Genomic DNA, 24,926 nt, shown 5'->3' with positions numbered 1-24,926 from the left:
TAATCCAATTTAAAACATGTCTTGTTCTCTAAAAAGTTACCAGTGCAGTATGAATGACAAAGTTGTCAATTTCTCCCTAAATTAGCCAGTCAAAATATTATTTTATTTTTTTTTCTCAAATCCAGATTCTCTTGTAAAAATTCTTTATATTTTATAAAAATAGATTTTTCTGGAAACCCATTTTCAGCAAAGAGACCAACTCTTTGGCAACATTGTTCGTTTATTTAAATTGTTTTGCGTCATCAGGTATTCTGACTCCTGTGATCCCCTCCTGGAACAGCTCAGACTGCTCCTTTCATCACCAAACAATACAATTGGGTGCAAAAGTAATCACTTTTGTTCCCTTTTTGCACCAACATATTGTTCCTTTTTTCATATGACCCTTTCAGTGCTGGAGGTTTTTTTTTTTTTTTTTTGCAGAGAATGTGCTTTCCGGCACTGAAGGGGTGACAGCGAAAGGAGGGGGGGAGGGTGTCACCAATCTGAAAGGACTCATTTTGTGAACAGAAAAGAAAGCTGAAAAAGAAAAGAAAAACGTATTTTTCTTTTTTCTTTTCTTTATCGTGTTACATTTGTAAAAATTGTTTGCTTGTTTATTTTTTCAAGTTTGTTTTTTTTTTTAATTCATTTTTTTATTTTTTTACTTTTTTCAAATGAACTCATGGTCATCTTAAAAAGAGCCACCTTCAAAGAAGGCAGTAAAACTAGCCGGCTGGGTTAAAAAAGCCCTGCTCATTGTTATCTATGTATATTATATTCAACGACGACAGCTATGAAAGAACATTCAATGCATCAAAGTTTTTTTGTTTTCGTTATTTTGTTTCTAAGCATTATAAAATCCTTTCCGGTTTATCCCAGGATATCCAATGGTAATACTTAGGCAACGCCGGCTTATAAAGTCCATGGTTGGTTATAAGCCATTGAGTATTTTTTTGTTTGTTTTGTTTTTCGTCTTCGTTTTGTTCGTGAATAGATTTGTCAGGTTGACGTTGGTAGGCAAGAAATTCAAGACTTGTGGGTTTTGTTGGTTTTAAAGGAAACTTGCAAAACTCGGTCTCCCAGGCGGTATCCGTTAAGGCTGGCGATAGCCATGGCAGCTTCGTCATAATTGGTCATAGTGACAAAGCCAAATCCCTTGCACTTGTTGGTGTTGAAGTCGCGGATGACCTTCACGTTGTTGACGGCACCAAACGGCCCGAAGAGCTGCCACAGGACACTCTCGTCTGAGTCGGGTGAGAGGTTGTAAACGAAGATGCACCAGCCGGTACCCGTGTGGCCGGGTATGTTCATTCCTACCAGGCTCGTCATTCCATCGATTGTGATTGGAGAGAACCTGAGAGAAGACAGAGAGCAGAGGATATCAGCAGTGTGACAACAGCACGAGATGGGGAGAAAGTGGGGGAAAGGAAAATAAATGATGCATTGAACGGTTCTGGTGATGGGAACTTTTATTCCAAAGAAGAAAACGAAAAACACAAAGATAACTCAAGAGTCACACGTCTCAAACAGTATCCCAAGTCTGGTCAAGCATTTCAAACATAATACAGGCTACCCAATTGTCTGGTATGCTATAAATTGTAATAATGTGACATCATTACCAAAGGGCAGCCTGTGATATACTGTAAACAGAGTATCTCAACAGTGATTAAACTGCAGATATAATTTAATACCCAAAATTGACAGTACATTTTCAAGTGGCTTTTACTAAGGTATTAGAAGCTCACACTGACCACATTTAGGTCTTCAACTTGGTGTTCAGTTTACCAATGGCATTCCTCTCATATTTCACACTTAACTGCATGAAATGAACTGTATTCTGCATACTTATATTTAAATGATAAAGAAGGTTTGAATTATGCATATTTTCAGATCCTCCTTGAGAGTAATAAAAGCGGAGTCTTAAACATTAAGACCCGTAGTTGTGTGTTTGTTTGGGGAGAGGTTGTCCTTGGTTGTTACAGCCTCGTTGGAGCTGGAAAATTACACATTTTTGCTAAATTTCCGATTGCTTTTGGAAATCATGGACTCATTAAGAAGGAATAAATGTATCCAGCTGGCAACTAAAGGGTTAAGACAACTGAAACGGTTTCTATCGGGGTGGGGGAGGGGGGGGCGTAGAAAATACCCTTTTTATTTATATGCTTTAATCTCTGCTCCATATGACAGTGACACATGTATGATGCACAAGTCATGGACTTACTCTATGCAATGCAGTCTTATGTGAGAAACTTCAACGACTTTGCAAGGAACCAAAATAAATAAATAAATCACGATATAATTGTAACAGTTATTAAACCTGCAAATAAAAGACAGCCCCTGGCCATTTAAGGTGCACGCAGCTACACTGTTAATGATTTAATCAAAACAAAGGATTGAAAAATCCAATGGGAAGCTTATTTTCAGCACCTTGCCAGGAGGGACAGAGAGGTTTAAAGGTCTGCTTCTACCAAGAAAGATGTTTCTGCGAGGAGTAAATATTTCAGTTTAATGAAGCAGAACTCCAGGAATATGCTGCATTAAACCTTACTACTGACTATGGAAGGGGTGGCCAACTCCAGTCCACAAGAGCCACCAACAGGTCAGGTTTTAAGGATATCCCTGCTTCAGCACAGGTGGCTCAATCAGTGGCTGAGTCTTCGACTGGTTGAAGCACAGGTGGCTCAATCTTCGAAGCGGGGATATCCTGAAAACCTGACCTGTTGCTGGCCCTTGAGGACTGTAGTTGCCCATCCTTGATGTAAACCAATGTAGCTGTTGCACCGTAACACCGGCAGGAGTCCACCTGTGAATAAAAACAAAAACAAAATAAAAAAAAAGGTGACAAAATGCACAATGTGTTTGCGTCCGAACTCAAAATAACAGAATCTCACATGCTGTGGGGGGTGGAGGGGGAGGGGCGGGTTTTTTTTCGGCGCAATTAAAAACAAAAAGAGAAAGTTAGTGACTTGAAAATAAATAATTAATAAAACGAACCAAAAAATAAATAAATAAATAAATTTGCAGCACCAATCTGTGCCAACGTGGACATCTGGCAATCTGTGAAATTCTAATTACCTCTTAACGCCATAGGCCATATTAAGCAAATTGTCCAGCCTGAAAGAGAAGGAGTGTCTTTGGGTTAATGTCTCACAGATGGTAAGAGCGCTCAATGGAGCCGTTAATAATGACGCGCCTCTTCAACAGAAAGGCAAAATGTTCTACCACTTGATTAGGCTGCGAGAGCGTCAGCGTGTAGGAGTCAATCAAGCAGCATTTCATGCTCTGAATAGAGGAAGGCGAATGTGTCAAAAAATCGTTTCCTACCCCCTACCCTCCCACCTTTTTTTTCCTCTTAAAATTTGTGAAAACTTTGAAATGATGCGAATATGTCGAAAGAACTTTCAGAGTCAAAAATTCAAGTGAAATTGTCACATTTTGCAAGGCTATTTTTTAAAAAAATGTCATGGCGGCAGTCAGCACTTTATTTTCAATTTATCGCATTTTTCATTGAATATATGCATTTATTTTTTTCATTTGTAAACCCTTAGCCGCGGTTATTTTCAAACTCCTGTGTTTTGTCAAATATTCAACATTTTCCTTTATGAGATTTTGTGTCCATCTTTAGTGCTACAAAGCCTCCGGGGCAATTAATATGCTGCATTTTTTAAACCCCCCCCCCCTTATCTGCCAGAGGGGCCCGAAATGCAGTACAGAGCAGGGGCAGTGGAGGGGTGAGCAATACTACACAGTAATATACCCAACCATCCAACAAAGGGTTAAAACTATAGTAAGTGGAGAGAAAAGGTAGAGAGAGGAACAAAAAGAGGCTTTCTTCGCAATTAGCAGTAGAATATTTAGCTGGTTGGAGCTCTTTCCTTTTCCTGCTCTGTATGTCATGGAAATATTTAATTTAAGTGGCAATTACAATGTCCAGTTCTGGGTCCACATTCTATAAAAGGGGAATTGCTCATTGGGGGGAGGGGAAGGGGGGGAGAAGTGCTAAAAAGTAAGCATGGTGAATGGCATAGTTCAGGGGTGGGCAATTCTAGTCCCCAAGGGCCACCAACAGGTCCGGTGTTCAGGGTATCCCTGCTTCAGCATAGGTGGCTCAATCAGTGGCCCTGGCATAGTTAGTCGGTGGTACATTTAGACACGTTCAGCTACTTAGAGAAAATAGGACAGAGAGTAGGCGCAGTGTGCATAGATTTGGAATATGGGCAGGCGACGTGCCTCTTATCTGCCATTCATTTTAAGGTTTCTTTGTGTTGGTGGGAAGGGAATTTTGTGCAATGCTTTGACCCACAGTAGAAATCAGCCAGAGTTGTTGTAAATTGTGATACCATTTAATGGATCTACAATATAGCTCCTCAGTCCTCACATATATGTATTTTATGAGCTTTCAAGACCTTATAACCAAGTATCTAATATATAAATACTGCAGTAAAATAACTGTGTCAGTCCATTCAAAGGTAGCACACATCTGCAATAAACCCACATTTCCACCGGGTCAATACAGCTACTAGCACTTGTCTAACAGGCGCGTCTCTCCCCACTAGAGATTCTTCTGTTGGTGTTTGGCCGACAGAGAGGATGTTGGGGACACACATTAGCGCAGGGGTGACAACGGCAGGCCTCAAGGGCCACCAACAGGTCAGATTTTAAAGATATCCCTGCTTCAGCACAGATGACTCAATCAGTGGCTTAGTCATTGACCTGACTCTTTGGTGGCCCTTGATGACTGGGGTTGGCCACTCCTGCATTAGGGGTTAGTGGTTATCAGTGATTTGGGGGAACTTTTTGTCAAGCTGAAGATTGAGGAGGCTGGACGGTTGGTACAAGCCTTGCACCGCTTTAAATTGCAGAACAAATAACTGCATTTAAAATGAAAGGCAAACAATAATTAATCTCTTCCCTCCCCTCCGCCCCCCCCAAACATCTTCTGCACGCACAGACATTACAAAAATGATGGCAAGTGAAGGATTTCAGCTTTCCAGCTCAGCCCGTCGGCTTTCTCAAGCGCCACCAGAGAATATCGGAGGAACAGTGATCAATACCCCATGAAACTTGGCAAGAAGATTAGTTCTCAGCCTTGGAAAAAAAAAAGAGGCCATTGAGCAGTTGAGTGAGAAATCGATTTCCCTGACACGGAGAGAAGGAGCCAGCCTAGTTTATTCCACCACTTCCATTGACCGAGGTGCCTGCAACACATTGCAATGAGACGCTGGTCCCTTCGGCATCAAGGCAGTTAACTCTTTAAGTGCTGCAGGGCACCCCAATCTATACATTTGGTACTGAGTTGCATGCCAGCAGCTGCAGAAATTACAGTCTTTCAATAATTAAAAAATTGCCGTAGTCTTGTTTTCTTCTTTTGAATATCAGACTAATCTTGCACTGCATTGCACTCCATTAGGAAATGGTATGAATTACTGTCTGGTTATTATTTACATATTTTTCTGCCCTCGTATAATTTAGAAATACGTTACCTGGGATGACACAGAGATTTATACAGTAGCACATACAAGAAAATAACACAATGAAACAGACATCGACATAAACATCAGTTACAGCTATAGCAGGGGTGGCAATTCCAGTCCTCAAGGGCCATCAACAGGAGAGGTTTTCAGGATATCCCTGCTTCAGCACAGGTTGCTCAATCAGTGGTTAAGTCTTTGACTGCGTCACCTGTGCTGGACTTGTGGTAAAGCGGGGATATCCCTAAAACCTGGTCTGTTGGTGGCCCTTGAGGACTGGAGTTGCCTACCCCTTTTGGAGAATGCCCCAATCTTTAAATGAATAGGGCGAGTGTAAGCCCCCCTCACATGTGAAGAGATTGCCCCATGCCCACGATTCATGGTCCTGAGGAGGCCACATGCAGGCCCTTTCCTTTCCAGGAGACAGCCCATTATCTCTCTTTAGAGGGGATGTTCCATTAGCCATTAATCAACAGAACCCGAAAAGCAATGTGTTACTCGCTCCTCTGGCAGGAAAGGGGTTAACTTATTATAACAAATGGCCATAGTCGGAAAAAAAAGAAGGCAAAATCAGTCAGTGTTTGGACGTAACTCCCCCGCGAAAATCCGGATCAATGGAACATCCCAAGAGCTGTTTTGATAGATGAGGGGAGGCATGTTCAGTGTATCCATGACAACAAGTCGTAACCAATCAGCTTACTTTATGCTGAGATGATTATTATCCGACCGCTGGAGGTGCCTCGTTTACTAATAGAGTGTGTAACCTTTTGTCAATGAAGTGTTGTGCTTGGCTCCTGCCACATGCTGATATTTACCTGAAACGTTGCGCCTGGTGGTGAAGGGGGCCTGGGTAGCGCCTGTTGGGAGACTGATAGAGTTGGGAGAGCAGCGCCTGGCTGGTTTTCTGGCTGGGGTTGTTGGCGAATTTCACAGTAATTGGTTCGGTGGCTCCGCTCGGCTTCTGTCCATTCAGCCCCTTTATGGCTTCTTCTGCCTCTATCCTCTTGTCAAAACGGATGAACCCAACTCCCCGAGATACACCTGGGAAGAGAAGGGGCATCTTAAGGGGGCAACCTGTATAGCTCACAACAAGTATTCTGCACACACCTCAGCAGTTAAACTGTGTAAATCATCCTCACTTTTATGGCATCTTTGAAAATAAGTATGTTTTTCCCCCTGAATATTTGTCAGTTGTATCCTCCACCCTTGCCTTATTTGACCTCTGCTATAACATCACAGTTATGCATCTTCTGTGTCAGAGGAACAAGCAAATATAGGAGACGGGAGCAATGTGCCTGTGGGGGGGGGTCAAGTGACATCACACCGAAGGGAAGAGTTAAAGAAAGAGAAACTCTCCCAAGTTTCAGCTTACAAATGTATAGACTCATTGAGAAAAAAATGGCAGCGAAAGAGTTAAATCAATTAGCAAACTATAACCTAGTCACTAGCTGCCATTTACAGCGGATTGCACATCAGAGAACCTCCAAGGACTGGATCCAAGACTTCTAAATGAGTGAGTCCTTCCTTTACCCTATTACTGTATCAGGAAGTGTGCTTATTGGGAGAGATTATAGTTTGTGCCAGCCTTGGCTTCATGTGTTATGTCGACAGGATACAGTAAGCACTATTCTCCATGCACCATTGTATGGACATTAATTGAAGGATTTATAAGGAGGTTCCTTACTATTTTATCATGTTTGAAGCCCTCAGTACCAGTTGGATGTTTGTCTGAGCACCAGATTCACATACCTACTATATTACCTAGTCACACCCTGTGCTTCTAGGAAGGACTCAACCTTTAATGTAGATTGGTAGGGTCTTTTGAAATGGTTACACCAGTTTAGTAACATGAACTGGTATTCTGCTTTTAGATTGGAAGCTCTTCAGGGTGTGGACCTTTCCAATTGACAGCTATGGAAGAATGCATGGTTCATGCTTATCTTCTTGTTATTGACACCAATAACATCACCATATGAAAGGAGATCCTGTTCCTTCAATATGGCCGCTGTCCAAGCTTTTTGCATGTTCCATATATTTAAGGATCTGCACCTGTAAGATGTCACTGTATGTATCCGTAACAAAAAATTGGTTCTTACCTGTAACTTGATCCACTAAAATTCTTGAGGTGATAATGCGTCCGTACTGTGAGAATAACTGTTCCAGCTCCTTCTGTGTCATAGTTTTTGGAAGGCCACTAACATACAAGTTAGCATCTCGGATCGATGCGGAGCTGGGACGGGCGTAAGAAACCTAAAAAAGGGGGAGGGGCAGATGCTTGAAACAACCCATTTTGTAGTAAGAGGAGCCCAGACATGTGAAACATGTTACAGAAGGTTGCAAGCTGGTCTCAAATTTAGGGGGGACGTGACATATATTTAGGGAATAACCCAAGCTGGGTCAGTCTGGACAGTACAGTACAGTATGCAGTATAAGCAAGCTGGGATTCTGTACAGGCAGAGAACATTTTTGGAATAATTATTTATTAAAAAATGCAATCTGATCAAAATAGATTTTTGGAACCCTTTCAAACTACCGGCCCCCTACAGAAATCGCATTAACCTAAACGGAGACTTTTGTGCCTTCATTTGGAAAGGTTCTGAATCTATGACAATGATGGATGTTTCACAGTTGAGTGCACTAACAAAATGCCTTGCCAAGTGCAACTGCTGCTTTACCAGCATAGACCTCCAGTGGCCCTGTGAGATGGCTGTTGTATGTAGGCCCTAACAGGTACACATCCAAGTTTCCCAAGGACTATGAGAGATTAGTTTTTTTCTGCGGGTTTGTGTTGAGAACGTGAGGCACAGGACAGCCCCTAACCTACAACACGCACAGATTACCAGCCACAAACAAATGAGCTGTTGCCGCATCGCAGAAGATGGGACTGTCAGCCTCTGCAGTCTGAGTGTAGGAAAGCCACACTTGCATGTCTGTCATTGGCTGAATGTGTGTCTTGCAATTCACTGCTCATTGTAACCGAACACGATGCTTGTTAAGAGCAATCACTACAAATCTTTTTATGGCAAAAAAATAGGGGGAGGGGGGGGGGGAAAGCACAGTTCGTTTGAAGAATACAAGCTGCTGGTGTGTGCACTGTGCAGCAGCTTGCATAGCTGAGAAGTCACTGGGCTGCAATGAGAGACAACCCACAAGCTGATCTACAGTACTGTATCTGCAGAGATCACACATCAACATTCATTCCCTCACCTTGATGGTTTTGGTCTGTAGTCTGAGTCCATTTAAAGTGTTGATGGCTTTCTCTGCATCCTTTGGATCAATGTAGTTAACGAATCCGTAGCCTAGGCTCTGCCCTGGTGGGGAATAAAAATGGACAAATTGAGGAACCGGTCATCTTTTCAGTAGGTTCACATTTCTTTGATCTACCAGATTGAACAAGGTGCGTGGCTGCTCGGAGGGTAACTGGGCGCATCTCACAGTGTTCAGGATTCTTTTTATATTATGGGTTGGACAGGCAGGGATATACTGTGTTTATATTTAATAACAATATTCCAAAGAGGAAGTCATTTTTTTACCTTTTGTTTCACACAGGGCTTTTTACCCTAAAATGAAATAGAAGGAAACTACAGTACCACACACAATGTCCAATGATACTTCTTTATCATGGTGATTCTCTGCTTTTTTGAAGGTTCAGTCTTCCTACGCTTTCCCTGACACACAGATACTCGCTGTAGCTGCTTTGTGATATCGATTGTCCAAAACTGGACTCCAGCTAATTGTCACCATTATATGTTACAGAACTCATAAGACATGTCCTGCGCCCATTTTCACTGCGAGAACACGAGTCTCTGCGGTGTATAACACAGCATTATAGTTTAAGGTGGATAAAGCTGGATTAGGGGGTAATTTATCAAAGTCTTAATCAATGCAAAAACAGCATTAGATTTATCAGACAACCCCCGTTGTTTTTATTTATTTATTTATTTTACAAATTTGGTGTTTAGTGTATCAGTTATGTGGAAGGGAGCCCAATTGATGTCACTGCTTACCCTTAATGCAACTCCCTGCTTTTATCCTTCCTACACATTCAATGGTATATCATGTCCAGTCCCTGTCTCCCTGCTTTGACTGTAAGCTCTTCTGGGCTGAGATACCTCCTACAGTGCAACACTACAGCTGTACAAATGTATTGGGTTCTTAACCTTGTTAAACACCAGAGTTTTTATAGAATGTAACCAGCTTCCGGGGGCAAACCTTCCTAAGAACGATAAACGAATGGAAGTGACCTGTCAAAGGGGTCACTCCCTCCTAGGACCAAAGTATGCTGACGGCAGTGATATTTTTAAAGGGTCACACCTGGTCTTTTTGACTAATATCTGACACCTATATAAATAAGTCCAGGGGTGGTCAACTCCAGTCCTCAAGGACCACCGACAGGTGAGGTTTTCAGGATATCCCTGCTTCTGCACAGGTGGATCAATCGGTTAAACAGTAAACCAGTGATTGAGCCAGGGATGTCCTGAAAACCTGACCTGTTAGTGGCCCTTGAGGACTGGAGATTCCCAACCCTGAGAGTCTGTAAACATGGTGAGCCGAGACATGGGAGGGGTTTGATTTCCGCTGGCTGCTCCTTTTTTGTCTGATTTAACTGTGTTCAACAAACGTTTTCACAAGCAAAACCCCTGTCGTACCCCCTCCTCTCGCCCCCTTATCTATAGTGGCTTTATGATAAAGATAGGGTGAGCCAAGGGTAAAAAAAACACTTGATTGACAACAAAAACTCCACAATATAAAGCTTGTAAGAAATGCAATCCGTAAATAATAAACAAAATCAGTCTTTATTTTTTTTTGCTTTTAGCACGGTTAGATTTGTTTTAGAAAACAACTAGAGCATAACAATCTTTTTTGTTGTTGTTTGTGCTGGCTATGTAGGATTGCACCTTTATTATGTAATCAGGCCAGATTGCTGAACCAAAATGCCAAAGCAAAAGTTTACTGATCCTTGGTTCTATCCGTCACACCAAACCGTCCTCATCCGGACTAAAACTCACTCAATGAATAACCTCTAGCATAAGCAATCTCGTAGACATCAGTGGAGTCTCACAAGCCATAAAGATGTAGTTTTTGCGCCAAATCCCAACGCCTCTCTCATTTTGGACATTGAACTCAGACATTTACAGTATGGTTTATATTTTCTCTACCAAGATGCAGATGTTAAATATTGTAAATCAGCTGCTCTTCTGGGGACCCTGTGAATGGACAGGATGCTGAAGGTTACACACTGGGGCACAAGTATCAAGGCAAAAGGGATGCATTTATGGGGCAAAATATTTGCACCATACTGTATGTATCTAAGTACAAGAAACCAAATCAATAGGAGTTGTCCTTTGATACCTCTGGTGCAGTTTGTTTTGCTCGGAATGTCAGCATACATATGCCCCATAATGTTCATTTGCATTCCTACAGTATAAGCTTTTGAGTGTCTTTATCCTGCAAAGGAGCCATTACAGAATGTCTACTACACAAATGTTAGCTGCTCTGCATGAATAATGCACAGAGTATGTCATGCAGAGGGAGGCAGAAGCAGATGTGCATAGAGAGGAGTCAGCAGTGTAATTCTAAGGTTAAAATAATGCAATCCACAGGGATGAAAAGGTAAAAATAACTATGCTCCAACACGGAGACCACAGCTATAAGAATTCTGCTGGTTACATATATTTTGCTGTACGCTGATAACAGTGGTAATAAAATGTCACAGATAAAAGGCAACTTTTTAAGTTGTACTCATCACATTGATAAAAGCAAATATACTGTAGCAAACATAGCACACGCTCCACTAAATATTATAATGTACCCTTATAACAATACATCCTCATTCGTCCCTGCTGACCTCAGACAAAGGCATCTATTCAATATGATGTGAAGATGTTACCTAAATAGAGGAAAGCTCTTCACTGACAAGGGGAAGGTGGCTTTACCACATATTGAATAGAAGCCAGAGAAGTTGTGAGGCAGGGAGGGGACTCTATTCAATATAGTGGGGGGTGAGTAATGACGTGTTAGCAATGTACGAAACTCAATTTAATTGATACGCTAACGCAGGGGTGGCCAACTCCAGTCCGCAAGAGCCACCAACTGGTCAGGTTTTAAGGTTATCCCTGCTTCAGCACAGGTGGCTCAGTCGTTGTGCCACCTGTGCTGAAGTAGGGATAGCCTTAAGACCTGATCTGTTGGTGCCCCTTGAGGACTGGAGTTGGCCACCCCTGCGTTAACGGATTTGCACAATAATAAATAGGGGAGAGAGATTTGGTTATCTTTGCTTGGGTACAGTGTTTACAACAGTAGTCTTAGTTTTTCCTTAATAGCTTTACTTTACTTCATTGCAATGTAGAAATCATGTTAAACACATTTATTCATCAAACAGTGGGACGTCCTGCAACCAAAACCCCAAACAATTCAGGCAGATGTTGCAGGAGATCTACTCTGTAACAATGTTTTGTTCTCTGAAACTATTTAGCAATATGAGTTTCAGGTCTTTAGCCAACAACATAAAAATAATATAGGGGAATATTATACTGTATTTCCTGCAACATATGTATCCCAGTGCACTGCATTCTAGAACCAGAGGGTTAAAGCAGTTAATGGTTTATGACCTCCCTAAAAATGACTATTCTGCAATAGAAAGCAATACTAAGCGTGATTTCTAACTTCTCTAGACAGAGACCCCAAATGTATTATTGGAGCTCTTCTCAAAAGTTGTACCCGGAGACTCCGCACTGCCTCCCCTAATGCCCTGTAACCCCCTCTAAACATTCCGTTAGTTACTAATACTACTACGGGGTAGAGGCATGGCCGTACTCTGTATACTTGGGGCAGACTGAAACGTTCTGTTTTTGCTTCTCTCTCAAAATTTTCTGGGATTTACATAAGTGTTTTTCGTACTGAAAATGGGAGATTAAAAAACAACAGGATTGGTGGAAATTATCCAAATTATCTGGAGGCTATGATCATATTCATATAAGTTGATAATATTAGAGGTTTGAAGTGTCTACAGATACTTATTCCCATTATACAATGCACCATGCTCATTTTCAGAGGATAACAGTATTCCCCCTCCCCAAGCACATAATGGTCCTCTAACCACTTAAGTGCCAGGGAACCTGCAAACCAGTGCTCACTAATACAGTCCTAATTTATACCAAAAAGCAGTAACAAACACTACTAACCTTTCCCAAAGATAGGGCCCTCTTCAGTAAGGGGTTTCCATTTTGTGCCAGTGGCTAAATCCTTGAAGTTTTCCTCGAATTGTGTGCCTATGGCAAAAATCCTTAGTGAATAGGGCCCAATACAAGTTATCACTCTGTATATAAATTATATATCACACATGTACAATATGAAATTTGGTCAGTAAAGAGTGCAATCCCACTAGCAAATATATATATATATAGTGTGAGCAGTTGGCAGTGAAACTACATATTTAAAATGTTTAACATTTGTTTGATGTTTAAAGTTGTATTTATATTTACAGATATGCTCCCTCCCCCGCTCCCCCCCCCTACTGCTACAGTACCCACGAACAAGACACCTGCCAGGTGTATATAGCTCTCTATACACGTTAAGATGCAACCTGTGATGTTTGGAAAGCCCTGTACATGTGAAGAAGAGACCTGTGAGGTTGAGAAAGCCCTGTACACATGAAGAAGAGACCTGTGAGGCTGAGAAAGCTCTATACACATGAAGAAGAGACCTGTGAGGTTTGGAAAGCTCTGTACATGTGAAGAAGAGACGTATGAGGTTTGGAAATGTCTGTACACATGAAGAAAAGACCTGTGAGGTTTGGAAAGCTCTGTACATTTGAAGAAGAGACCTGTGAGGTTTGAAAAGCTCTATACACAATAATCTCATCTATAAAGAACTCACATTTTTCTCCCGTAAAAGGTATTAACACAATCAATCTACATTTCTCCAGGAACAGTTCAGCTACTACAACTTTGAAGTACAAAACTGAATCTCCAAAGTCTAACTGAATAAAGCACAATAAAAAGAATGACATTTACTGTTCAACACAGACTGCATTCATTAGGGGTTCATATATAATTAAAGAAAGAACGTTGCAGGGATTACAATGTTGTTATGATCAGTCATTAGTTAGAAAGCAGCTCTTGATACTGCTAGACATTAAGTATTGTTTTCTCTGCTTGTAGCTGCCTAATTGAGTTTCTTAAATTTAACACAGATTGTTTTGCCACCTCAGAGAAAAAAAGAAAAATAATGGTAAGTGATGGAGAACTTTATGCATCCTATAAAAAAAGATGTGTATTATTTCACTTCTAGTTAACTATTCTGTTGCTCAATATAACCACTCCTTATAACTCTTCCTATTCCTCCATATAACCGCTCCCTATAACTCCTCCTATTGCTCCATATAACCGCTCCCTATAACTCCTCTTATTGCTCCATATAATCGCTCCCTATAACTCCTCCTATTCCTCCATATACCCGCTCCCTATAACTCTTCCTATTGCCCCATATAACCGCTCTCTATAACTCCTCCTATTCCTCCATATACCCGCTCCCTATAACTCTTCCTATTGCCCCATATAATCACTCCCTATAACTCCTCCTATTGTCCCATATAATCGATCCCTATAACTCCTCCTATTGCCCCATATAATCGCTCCCTATAACTCCTCCTATTGCCCCATATATCCGCTCCCTACAACTCTTTCTATGGTTCCATATAACCTGTACTTTTCTGTAAAAATGACCTTTCCTTTCCATCAATTCTAATGATTGCATATTTCATTGTGACTCAGCATTTTATTTACCATACTGTAGAAATATTGAACGCGACATATTTTAGGAGGTGTAAAATGGGAATTGCTGGCCCCTCTGGCAGCAAAGGGGTTAAATACCACTTTATGACCCATCACTAATCACTACATCATTTGGAACTAGAGCTGCGTTTCAGGTGAGCTGCCAGTTAGACAAAGTACATGAATGAGACCTCATCTACCTCAGCACGTACTGTACTCTGTTTCAATTGGTATTTGTTGCTGTACTGGTAGTTATTAAACAGATTCTGCATTGTGAAAAATGCATGGGATGAATAAAGATGGCTGAATGTTATCATGGTACTGGAGCTACCAATGTGCTACTTTCAGCTCCATCCCAGTGGTGGTTACAACATTTTGTCATTTAATATACATAATATACATGCACAAGTGCCACTGGCTCTATCCCTATACATGAACATGACTAACAACTCAGGGTATATGCAGTGGCAGGAACTGCACATTTTAGCACAGGGTTTGTCTGTGGGGTCCCTCACATAGATAAGGATTTTATATCGGAGCCATAAAAACTGCAAGGAAAACAAATGATTGTTTTGTTGTGACATTAACCTGAAAGCATCATTCATGGGTTTGCATTGGTTCAGTTGTAGATGCATAGATCATAACAAGCCAAAATGAGGGGGTGGGGAATAGGTTATTTAAAAGAGTACGTCAACATTAGGTAATACGTACCTTTATTATTTGGACTCACAATTGATATTATAAGACAAGCTTCCAAGAGTTCTCCCCCAGCAATGAGGAGCAGGGAACTCTAAAAGCTTGTCTTATAATGTCAATTATTAGTCCAAATAAAAAAGGTATCACTTAATACTGAAGTTTGTAGTTATTCTGCACTATTGCACCTGGACTAACACGGCTATTTCTATTTTTGAAAAGAGTACTTCTGTTTATAAAAGGCACTTTAGTAATGCAGACACTTCTGACTATCAGAGTTGTTTTTTTATGGCATTTGTTTAGCATTACATTTGATAAAATTGGCAAATTCAAAGACCAATTTAGCAGACATGGGCACCCACATAGAGGGCCCCATTGGAACAGATGGGACTACTGATCTTGGGCAGTGGCTACTTCTAGGTCCTATTCTTAGAAATATGGCTCGTTTCGTTCTTTTAAAGAATGGTGGTGCCCATTTTCAAAATATGACAGAAATAAAAGCAGATCCCTTATAGTCAAGATCCCCTGAGATATTTTGCTTTTTGGATAAATGGGCACAGTGAGTCACAGGATAACGTGAAATTGGGTTCAGTCCTGGCCTCAGTGTCTGATCGCTCTGTCTGATCTGTGCATCGCTTTATAGCAATGGTGGTTAACTCAAGTCCTCAAGGGCCACCAACAGGTCAGGTTTTAAGGATATCAATCAGGTGGCTCAGTCTTTGACGGCGGATGGCCCCTCCTGCTTTATAGGGACTGAGCAAGGAAAGCAGAACAGTGAGGGATAAGACCTCATATAAGAGGCGAATAAGACCTCATTGAAGCAGCACAGTTATTACAAAGATAATAGGCAATTGTCAGCTGGTCTAGTCACAGGAGTCGTGCAACCCTTTTGATATACTAGAAAGGATGCTGCATGGCTAAGTGCTCTCACTTTAGTACTGCAGCCTGTTTACTAGCATCTGCAAGGAGAAGCTTTCCATCTAAGGTGTGTGTGTGTGTGTGTGTGTGTGTGTGTGTGTGTTGTTACGGGGGGGGGGGGGGATAGTACTGGGAGCTGGGGACTTGAACAGCTGCCAGCCCCACCCCTTGTTTGGAACTGATGCTGGGCTGATACACATTGTTCACTGCCTCACCTCAACTGATCTAAGCACAGGCTCAGCTTGGGCTGCGCTCTGTACCCATTTACAAAGCCCACTAGGGAAATAGAGATTCCTATTGGCAGAGAAGCTTATTGATATGCATGAGTGTGCGCAAGGCCACACAGTGATAAAGAGAATTACATAGTGTTTTGAACGTGCATTCCCTTTTTTCATGCAGCCTGCAATATATTGGGAAATGTCTCACTAGTTTTGCACGATAGGAAATGTTCATGGAAACTTCTCCTAAAAGGTGCGGCCTCTCTGATCTCTCTAAAAACTGTGTTACTGCCCCAGCACAGTCTGTGCATCACTGGCGTGGCTGCGGCAACCTTTGTTTTGTTCAGTATGAGCTTGATAGCTGCACGTATGAGATACTCTGCAGAAGAAGCAGACTCCAAAAGAAAAAGAACCCTCATACAATTACCCCCCAGGTACCAGTTGGGCAGCTGAAGTGATGTTCTCAAGATAAAAGAACTAGTAAAAGTGGCTGATACGGAAACTAAACTCATCAGCATTTAGAGCCAAACTTCCCAAAAGCATCACACAGCAGGTATCTGAAGAGCAAAGCACCCAGGACCCATTCATACCACTGTAGCTTCATTTTATCATTTTTATTCTGCTGAACAGGTAAGAAACGTTATCAGCCTCTTTTCTGACCTCAATGTAGCTGCAATGACTCAACAGGGACCAGTTTTGCTGTTAATTTAAAAAGCCAGAATTAATTACGTTGTGAACTGGAATGTATAATAAGCTCACTTTACGACTACATCATTTTTTTTACCCCCCCCCGTTTCCTAATTTCAGCTCAGCATCTTGGCACGTGAATAATAGATATTCTGCCAGCCCCCTGTACTGCAGCCCCTACGTTTAATGATGCTGCTTCCTCTCAATGTCATAGTTTATGTGAGCTGGGTATATGTGATACAAACTTCTTAAGAGACGCAAAGTCAGTGCCAGGAAACATCCAGGCGATGAAGGAACTTCTACAAGGATCGGAAGAATTTACACAAGTCTAGAAGGAAGGATAGAAGTGGAACAGAGAGTGGCTGGTCCTGAGTGGGACACAGTCAGAGAATTCTGCTTTTACAGTTCTCATAAAACGTCTACAAAAATAAAAGCGGTGATCTTTAAATGACACCAATTGCTTTTCGACTAAATAAAATCTGTGTTCATTAAAGCCTGACACTTCCAAATGGCCCCCATGCTAGACTGGGGAGGAGGACAGGAAAAGATGTCCCGGAGGGTCACTGGGAGAGCGAGTTATAAGATAAAGTGGAAAGTTGTTGTCAAGTTCTGGACGATATCACGTGGCTGGGTATGGGATTTCCCAGCACATATTAACTTCAGAAGCGGCGTGTCTCAGTAAAGCCCCTCTCTGCACAGCACCCTGACAGGGACATGTTCTGAACTCATGTTGCTTTTAACTTGCTCAGCCCCACTGTCTCTCCCTCACCTTCAGCTTAACCCCTTCAGTGCCCAGTAGCTCCTCCTGGCCTGAATCAGTTAAAGCCAGCTACTGGACAATCCGGATTAACATCCTGGCTACCAGACTAGGCAACACATTGTAGAGGGATGCATTGCAGGCCCCTTGGCAGCAAAAGGGTTAGTGAGAAAGGCTATTTCGCAGGATCTCCGAATTTACTCTCTCCCCTTAATAGTTTTTATTATGTATAAAAAATAGAACGTGCAGCATTGGCCAGCCATTGCCTCCTAATCAGTAACGTGTATGCATTTGGGCATTATTATTTTACTTATGAACAAGGTCAGTCCGTCTGGAAGGTACATCCTTGGGACTCAGAAAATACTTTATTGCCGTTATTCTTTGAAATGAGAAAATAAGCATCCAGTCCCACCAGTTGCACTCTTACTACTTCAGTGGGAGAAAGCAGTGACCATCTTTATCGTGGCAGACAAAAGAATTCAGATAAAAGTCCTATTACAAGAATGACTGCAGGAAGCATAAAGGGGATTATGAAAAGATAGTGAAAAACTAAAAACAGCTGCTCCTGAGTGTGTTTCTGGCCTAGTAGCGCCTTAAGCTGGTCTTGGCTATACTAACTGCAGATATCTGAAATGTATGACATTTGTAATAGTGTTTTCCCCAATGGGAAGGACTGAATGCACCTTAGTGACATTAAAGGGCATAGCACGCACCTGTGATTTTGTCCCGCACCAGCTTGCAGGACTCGATCTCTCCGATGCTGCCAAAGAGGCTCCTGAACTCCTCCTGCGTCATGTTCTGTGGCAAGTAGTTGACTATGAGGTTGGTTTTGCTGTCGTCTGTGGCTGCCCCTGTCTGCATGGGGGAAGGACAGTTCCTACTGTTGCTGGATGGACCATTGCTCGTATTGGAAGTGGGGCCATTTGACACCTGAGGTTCCATGGTGCTAATTATCTGCAAGTAAGAAGATGCATATAAAAGAGGGTTACTGGCAGCAAAAGTAAGGCAGAGGATGGAGTAGTTGGTTACTATAGGAAACCGGACTTCGTTGCACTGGGAATTATTAATAATATGGAAGTGCAACAGGAGGTGAGGTTTATGCAAATTGCGAAATCCTCCAAAAGCACATTTATATTAATCAAGGTTTTTCAAGTAAAAAGCCACTTATTGACCCATTGGTACTGTAATAGAAGCTTCACTTGGTTCCTTGATAAACTGCTTGTACTCTCTGTGTCAGCTCCCAGCTCATCTACACAAGCTGTAATCAGGCTCCTATCTGTGGATACCAGGTATCCAATGAACTCCATTCTTCTCCCTGCTCTCGGCTTCATCTCCTAGAACTTTTGGCTGCTGTTCTATGGTCTGTTGGCCTCCATAACAAAGTCCTATCCCAGCTCCCAACACAAATTATAGGCATGACATGTTCATGTTTCTGGGTGTTAGTAAAACGAAATTAAAAAAAATTGTACATAGAGGAATATAAAATAAGTATATATATATATATATAATATATACACCCTTTTGTAATACAGGAGGGCCCCAGTCATGCGGCGGGTTCCGTTCTAAGGACCCGCCGCAAAGCGAAAGCGATTTTCGTTATGTGCGCATTCGCAGTCCGGCAATGCACCATCCTACGCATGCACAACATCAGCAAAAAAAACATTCTGCGCATGCGTAGACATGGCGGCCCCCTTCTCGGTACCGCCATATCGGCGGATCGCCGAAAAGTGGGGCGCCGAGAAGCGGGGCCTTGCTGATTGTGAATCACTTAACTCCTCACACTGACACCCTCCATATCACAAGCACATGTTACATACATTGACTTTAATAAATGGAAAATGGAAATTGTAGTCTGGCACTTCTGTTAACTATAACTCCTCCTATTGCTCCATATAACTCTGCTTATTGGTCCATATAAACAATCCCTATAACTCCTCCTATTACTCCATATAACTTCTACCGAACCATATAATTGCTTCCTAGAATTCCTATTACTCTATTCAACTGTTCCTTACCAGGGCCGCCAACAAGGGGGAAGAGCTGGGACAAGTGTCCCGGGCCCAGTGGCTAGAGGCCGGGCCCAACTTCTGCGGCTGGCTGCTGGGCCCCTGTTTGCTGCCAGGCCCCGGCTCTCCCCAGTTTCTGTGGGCCCCTGATCCACGCCTGGCCTCGTGCCGAATCTGCCTATCTCCCACACCAGGCGCCTCTCTGTCTCGCTGCTGTGTGCCGGGGCACCAGAGGCCTTAGACCATCCCAAAGGTAAGTGTAAGTATGTATTTGGGGATCGGGGTTGTGTATGTATTTGGGGATTGGGGTTGTGTTTGTGTATGTATTTGGGGGTTGTGTTTGTGTATGTATTTGGGGATGGAGCAGTGTTTGTGTATGTATTTGGGGGTTGTGTTTGTGTATGTATTTGGGGATGGAGCAGTGTTTGTGTATGTATTTGGAGATGGGGGTTGTGTTTGTGTATGTATTTGGAGATGGGGGTTGTGTTTGTGTATGTATTTGGGGGTTGTGTTTGTGTATATATTTGGGGATGGAGCAGTGTTTGTGTATGTATTTGGGGATGGGGGTAGTGTTTGTGTATGTATTGTACTGTATGAGGGGAATTATTGTGTGTATTGTGTGGGGTAATTATTGTGGGGTGGTATTGTGTGAGCATTGTGTGGGGGAATCCTATGCATATTTGGCGGGGTTGTTAGCATGTATGTGCGTGGCCAGGGGGGGATAAGGAAATGAGTGTGATATAGGGCAGATTAAGTTACCGGGGGGGGGGGGCAATTTAGTGATAGCAGAGGGAGAGAGTGAGAGGAGATAGGGGGTGTAAGAGAGGGAGCAAGGAAGAGAGAGAGTGGGGTGAGGGGGGGATAGTGAATGAGAAAAAGAGGGGGTGAGAATGAGGCATGGGGGGAGAGAAATACATGAGAGAAATACATGAGAGGAATAGAAGTGAGGGAGAACAAGGAGGTGTGAAGGGTGGGGGGGACTTGCAAGACCACCGATGGGGGTGTGGGGAAACTCAAGTCCTGGGCCCCAGGAAATCTGCTGGCACCCCTGCTCTCTATAACTCCTCTTGTTCCATATAACTGCTCCCTGTAACTCCTTCTATTGCCCCATATAACTGCACCCTGTAACTCCTATTACCCCATATAAACCTTCCATACAAATCCTCCTATTGCCGCATATAACTACTCACGAAACGTCCTCCTATTCCTCCATATCACTGATCCCTTTAACTCCTCCTATTACCCCATATAACTGCTTCCTATAACTCCTCCTGTTGCCTCATATAACTGCTCCATATAACTCCTCCTATTGCCCCATATACTGTATCTGCTCCCTGTAACCCCATATAACCTGTCCCTATAACTCCTCTCGTTGTTCCATATAACTGCTCCCTATAACTCCTTCTATTGTCCAATATAACTGCTCCCTATAACTCCTCCTATTACCCTATAAACTGCTCCCTGTAGCTCCTCCTATTGCCCCATATAACCTCTACCCATAACTCCTCCCATCGCCTCATATAACCTGTCCCTATAGCTCCTCCTATTACCCCATATAACTGCTCCCTATAACCCATATCATTCTCCCTATAACTCCTATTGCCCCATATAACCACTCGCTGACGCCTCTTATTGCTCCATATAACAATTTCCCATAATTATTGATGAAGCAAAAAGGGGCAGAAGTGATGCAAACAGCGTTCGTTAATTAACATTAAGAGAGTCATAACCCTTCATTGTACATGCTGCTAGGTGGATGCACATCTTTAAAGGAACGTGGTGTATTTACACTACAGGCAGCGAGAATTGCTGACTTCAAAGTATCGTCAGAAGGGCAGCTCAGAGAACGAGTTGAAGTTGAAACAGCAAATACAGCATTAATATTACCAGAACTAAAGGACACACATTTATTTTCTGCTGCCCTTGCCCTTCTCTGTGACAAAAATAAACAGGTACCATGCTGGATGCCTACCTTGCAATCTGCTATGTGAAGTGGGTTTGTGCAGTTATGTAGGCTTTTTTGTTTGTGCGGTGCTTATGAAAATAGCCATACAGGCAATGTGCTGTACAATGCTGATACAACACGGGGGAGCAGCAGAGATACCAGTAAAACATCATGTGAGGGTACCACTGACCTGAAGAGCTTACACTCCATATATGGAAATGTATCTGTGTGAGTTGAGGATCTGGATGTTCACATTGAAGTCTCCTTCATAATATATCACAGCAGTTCATTCTTCCATTTAATCCCTGCCCCAAAAATGTTACATGTTATCGGCACACCGGTATAAAAATATAGAAAATGTTTTGGAGAATGTCCCAGAAGGAAAAGCTTTAAATGAGTGAGTGGTGATGTTCTGTATTACTATACTGTAGGGGTGGCCTACTCCAGTCCTCAAGGGCCACCAACAGGCAAGGTATTTGGGATATCCCTGCTTCAGCACAGGTAGCTCAATCAGTGGCTCAGTCATTCTGACTGAGCCACCTGTGCTGAAGCAGGGATATCCATAAAACCAGACCTGTTGATGGCCCTTGATGACTGGTGTTGCCCATCCCTGCTATATAGCAACACAAATTCACAACAGTAGATACTGTATATTTTGTATATACTGTACTGTATGCTGGTGCTGCTGTGTAACTAGTGCAGCATCATAGAGTATACAATCTAATTATTCATACGTGAAGTACAGTGAGATATAGGGCGTTATTTATCCGTTTTCTGGCTGCATAATTTAAGCACAATATTTATGGCAGACAATCTGTTGCTTTGTTGCTTACATTGTGGCAGCTGGTAGACTTAGATAAATAACCCCCAAAAGTGACTTTGTGACTCACCTCGAGGTTACAGGGAGCTGGCACAGATTTAAACCTGCTTACTGTATAAGGCAGTGCTGTAACCCCTAACCCTCTCCTCCCCTCCTGATCACTGCTGCTTGTGGACAGTACTGGTTACTGGCACTTTGTGAAGCTGTGTCCATTAGCGCGGAAAAAGAAATCCTTCAAACAGTCCGTGACATGTGGCGCCACTTTGCACCTGCTCTGAGGAGCTGCTAATTTTACGCTTGCTGCTTCATATCAGAAATCCTCACAAACAGCGTGAGGGCATAAAAATACCCGCTGTATATAACAGCACAGGTCAGCTGATCCTATACACTGTATCTGTCATGCATTATATATATATATATACACACACACACACACACACACACACACACACACACACACACACACACACACACACATAATAACATGCATATTCTGTTCATTAAAGGAATGTTTTTGAATTTTGGAAATTTAAATGTAAGCGTTTTTAGTCTATACTGTATCTATGTTTATCAAGAAATCCCATCCCCGCTTCTCTCTGTTGAATCTGGAGTGAAGTGAACCGAGACAGTACTGTTTTCTGGATAAAAGGGTTTATTTGGTGACATGCTTCTAATTTTTTCCAGGCCACTGCAATGAATTTATGAACTTCCTCAGTTAGATGTACTGTATTGTAGCAGGAAGGTTGTTAAAGAGATTACATTGAAATCAAATCATTTCTTGGTCTAGATCTAGCATTAGTTTGATGCTGCAGATGTAGTGTGGCCTTGTTGATCTGTTCACAATACCACAAGACAGGCCAGCATTAACATCAATGGAGATTGGCAAAGTGGTTATCGTTTCCTGTGGCCCCTTGGCTCCCACAGGGGTCAGTAACCATGTGTCAGTTATCATACAAGGTTTCCCCCAAGAATGAGGCAGAACAGTGCTGCATTTCCCTCCATCAGCAAATCGGTTCATGCACAAAAATAGCAACACGTGAATACATTGTTTTGGCTTCATCTTTAGAAATAGTCGTGGTTTCCCAAAAAGAGAAAGGCTTTAGAGCAGGGGTGGCCAACTTTAGTCCTCAAAAGCTACCAACAGGTCAGGTTTTCAGGATATCCCTGCTTCTGCACAGCTGGCTCAATCGATCTGTGCTTAAGCACAGGTGGCTTAATTGGTCCCTGCTTCAGCACAGGTGGATCAACCTTTGACTGAGCCACTGATTGAGCCACCTGTGCTGGAGCAGGGATATCCTGAAAACCTGACCTGTTGGTAGCTCTTGAGGACTGGAGTTGGCCACCCCTGCCTTAGAGAAACCAGTTTGATGTCCCTGCATGGTGAAAAAGCTACATCCTCTCATCGAACTATGATTCATTTGGCCAAATCCTTTATTTCTGTTAGCAGTATGTGAGCACGTAAGCCTGTGTGGCACCTACTGTAATTTCTATTCCCTTCTCTCCAATTGCCTGCAGAACGCTGCATTTTAGACCGCAAGACAAATTATTCTGTTTCTGAACGCTTTAAAAAAAAAAAGCAAATTAATTCTAGCAGCTAATGATTTAAATTGTGGCATGACCCCTATCTCTCGTTTACACTTGAATTATTTATCCAGGAAACAGCAGTGTCAGGAAATCTGAATCATACCTTTTTGCAACTTAAAATGCTAGGGTGATGATTAATTAAGATAAATACAGAAGGATAACAAAGTTACATTTATCTGTAATTATAATTTGGTTGTTGGCAATTTCAGTTTCAGAAAACAAGAAGCATATTTTTATTTGTGCATTTAAACGTGGATGACAGCAGCAGATGCCACGCCAGTGTAGCGGTAAGTGTAAGCTCTCAGTCATGTAACGCCTTATCAACTGTTCATGATTCTAATTCAAATTATGTTTACTATCTCTGCACATTTAGGACCGAAAGTCACAGAAATAGAACACGCGATAAACGTTACGAAGTGCTACGTGAGAAGCTCATACCAAGTACTGTATATACATTTTCAGATCACAGGGGAGGCCATTTTAAGAGCCCCTGCAAACATTGGTGTGCAAATAAATTGCAGTATCGCTGTAACATGTTGTTTCCCAGTCTCACACAGCTCCATCTATGCCATTCCTAAATAAATGAAAGAACTAGAACTTATCTACTAGCAATTTTACTTAACGTTCTGTAGCTCTAGATATGATTAACTGTTTTAATGCCAAAATGAATCGTGTCACAGACACGGTGGTGTCAGCATCATGTGATTGTGACAGTGGTCACATGACGCAGATCCCTCACACAAGCGGGAAAGGTTCGGATACACCCAATATTCCTCCATCAGTCCCTCCCCTGCATCTCCCAACTCAAAACAATGAAAATCAATGTATCTCCGTCCCCAAGGTTGCAGGGCCTCAGAATAATGCCTTCAGAGGATCTCCAGGGCGCCACTGAGTGCTACAGCAGGCAGAGAGTGGGTGGGGCTAGTGGTTATGCAGCCAGGGTTAGTATTCACTTAGGGTGGAGTCAGTGATGTCATTGGAGACGAGGCCATGGGAAGGGAGGCATTCTGGTCTATCGGGCCGCATGCATCTGGAGGGATACCCACAATTAGCTTCCACAGGGGGTTTCCCTGG

At 42.4% G+C, this 24,926-nt stretch overlaps 1 protein-coding gene across 7 annotated transcripts in view; it reads right to left on the bottom strand.

Annotated features, from left to right (window-relative positions):
* Positions 1-360: 360 nt before the first annotated feature.
* The window catches only part of ELAVL4 (ELAV like RNA binding protein 4), a 50,030-nt gene continuing 25,464 nt past the window's right edge, over positions 361-24,926 (bottom strand). For 4 of the 7 annotated variants that reach the window (XM_075616300.1, XM_075616303.1, XM_075616301.1 and 1 more), the window contains 7 exons: positions 18,211-18,451; positions 12,635-12,721; positions 8,658-8,761; positions 7,547-7,700; positions 6,266-6,491; positions 3,055-3,093; positions 361-1,333 (listed from right to left, as the gene is read on the bottom strand). In XM_075616300.1, the coding sequence (XP_075472415.1) occupies positions 1,006-1,333; positions 3,055-3,093; positions 6,266-6,491; positions 7,547-7,700; positions 8,658-8,761; positions 12,635-12,721; positions 18,211-18,451 (1,179 nt within the window). In that variant the 3' untranslated portion in view covers positions 361-1,005. The remainder of the gene's footprint in view (positions 1,334-3,054; positions 3,094-6,265; positions 6,492-7,546; positions 7,701-8,657; positions 8,762-12,634; positions 12,722-18,210; positions 18,452-24,926) is intronic. The other 3 variants (XM_075616304.1, XM_075616306.1, XM_075616307.1) reach the window with 3 other exon arrangements.

The sequence above is a fragment of the Ascaphus truei genome, chromosome 10, assembly GCF_040206685.1.
Source record: "Ascaphus truei isolate aAscTru1 chromosome 10, aAscTru1.hap1, whole genome shotgun sequence".
Lineage (NCBI taxonomy): Eukaryota > Metazoa > Chordata > Amphibia > Anura > Ascaphidae > Ascaphus > Ascaphus truei.
This window is presented reverse-complemented; position numbering and strand designations above follow the sequence as displayed.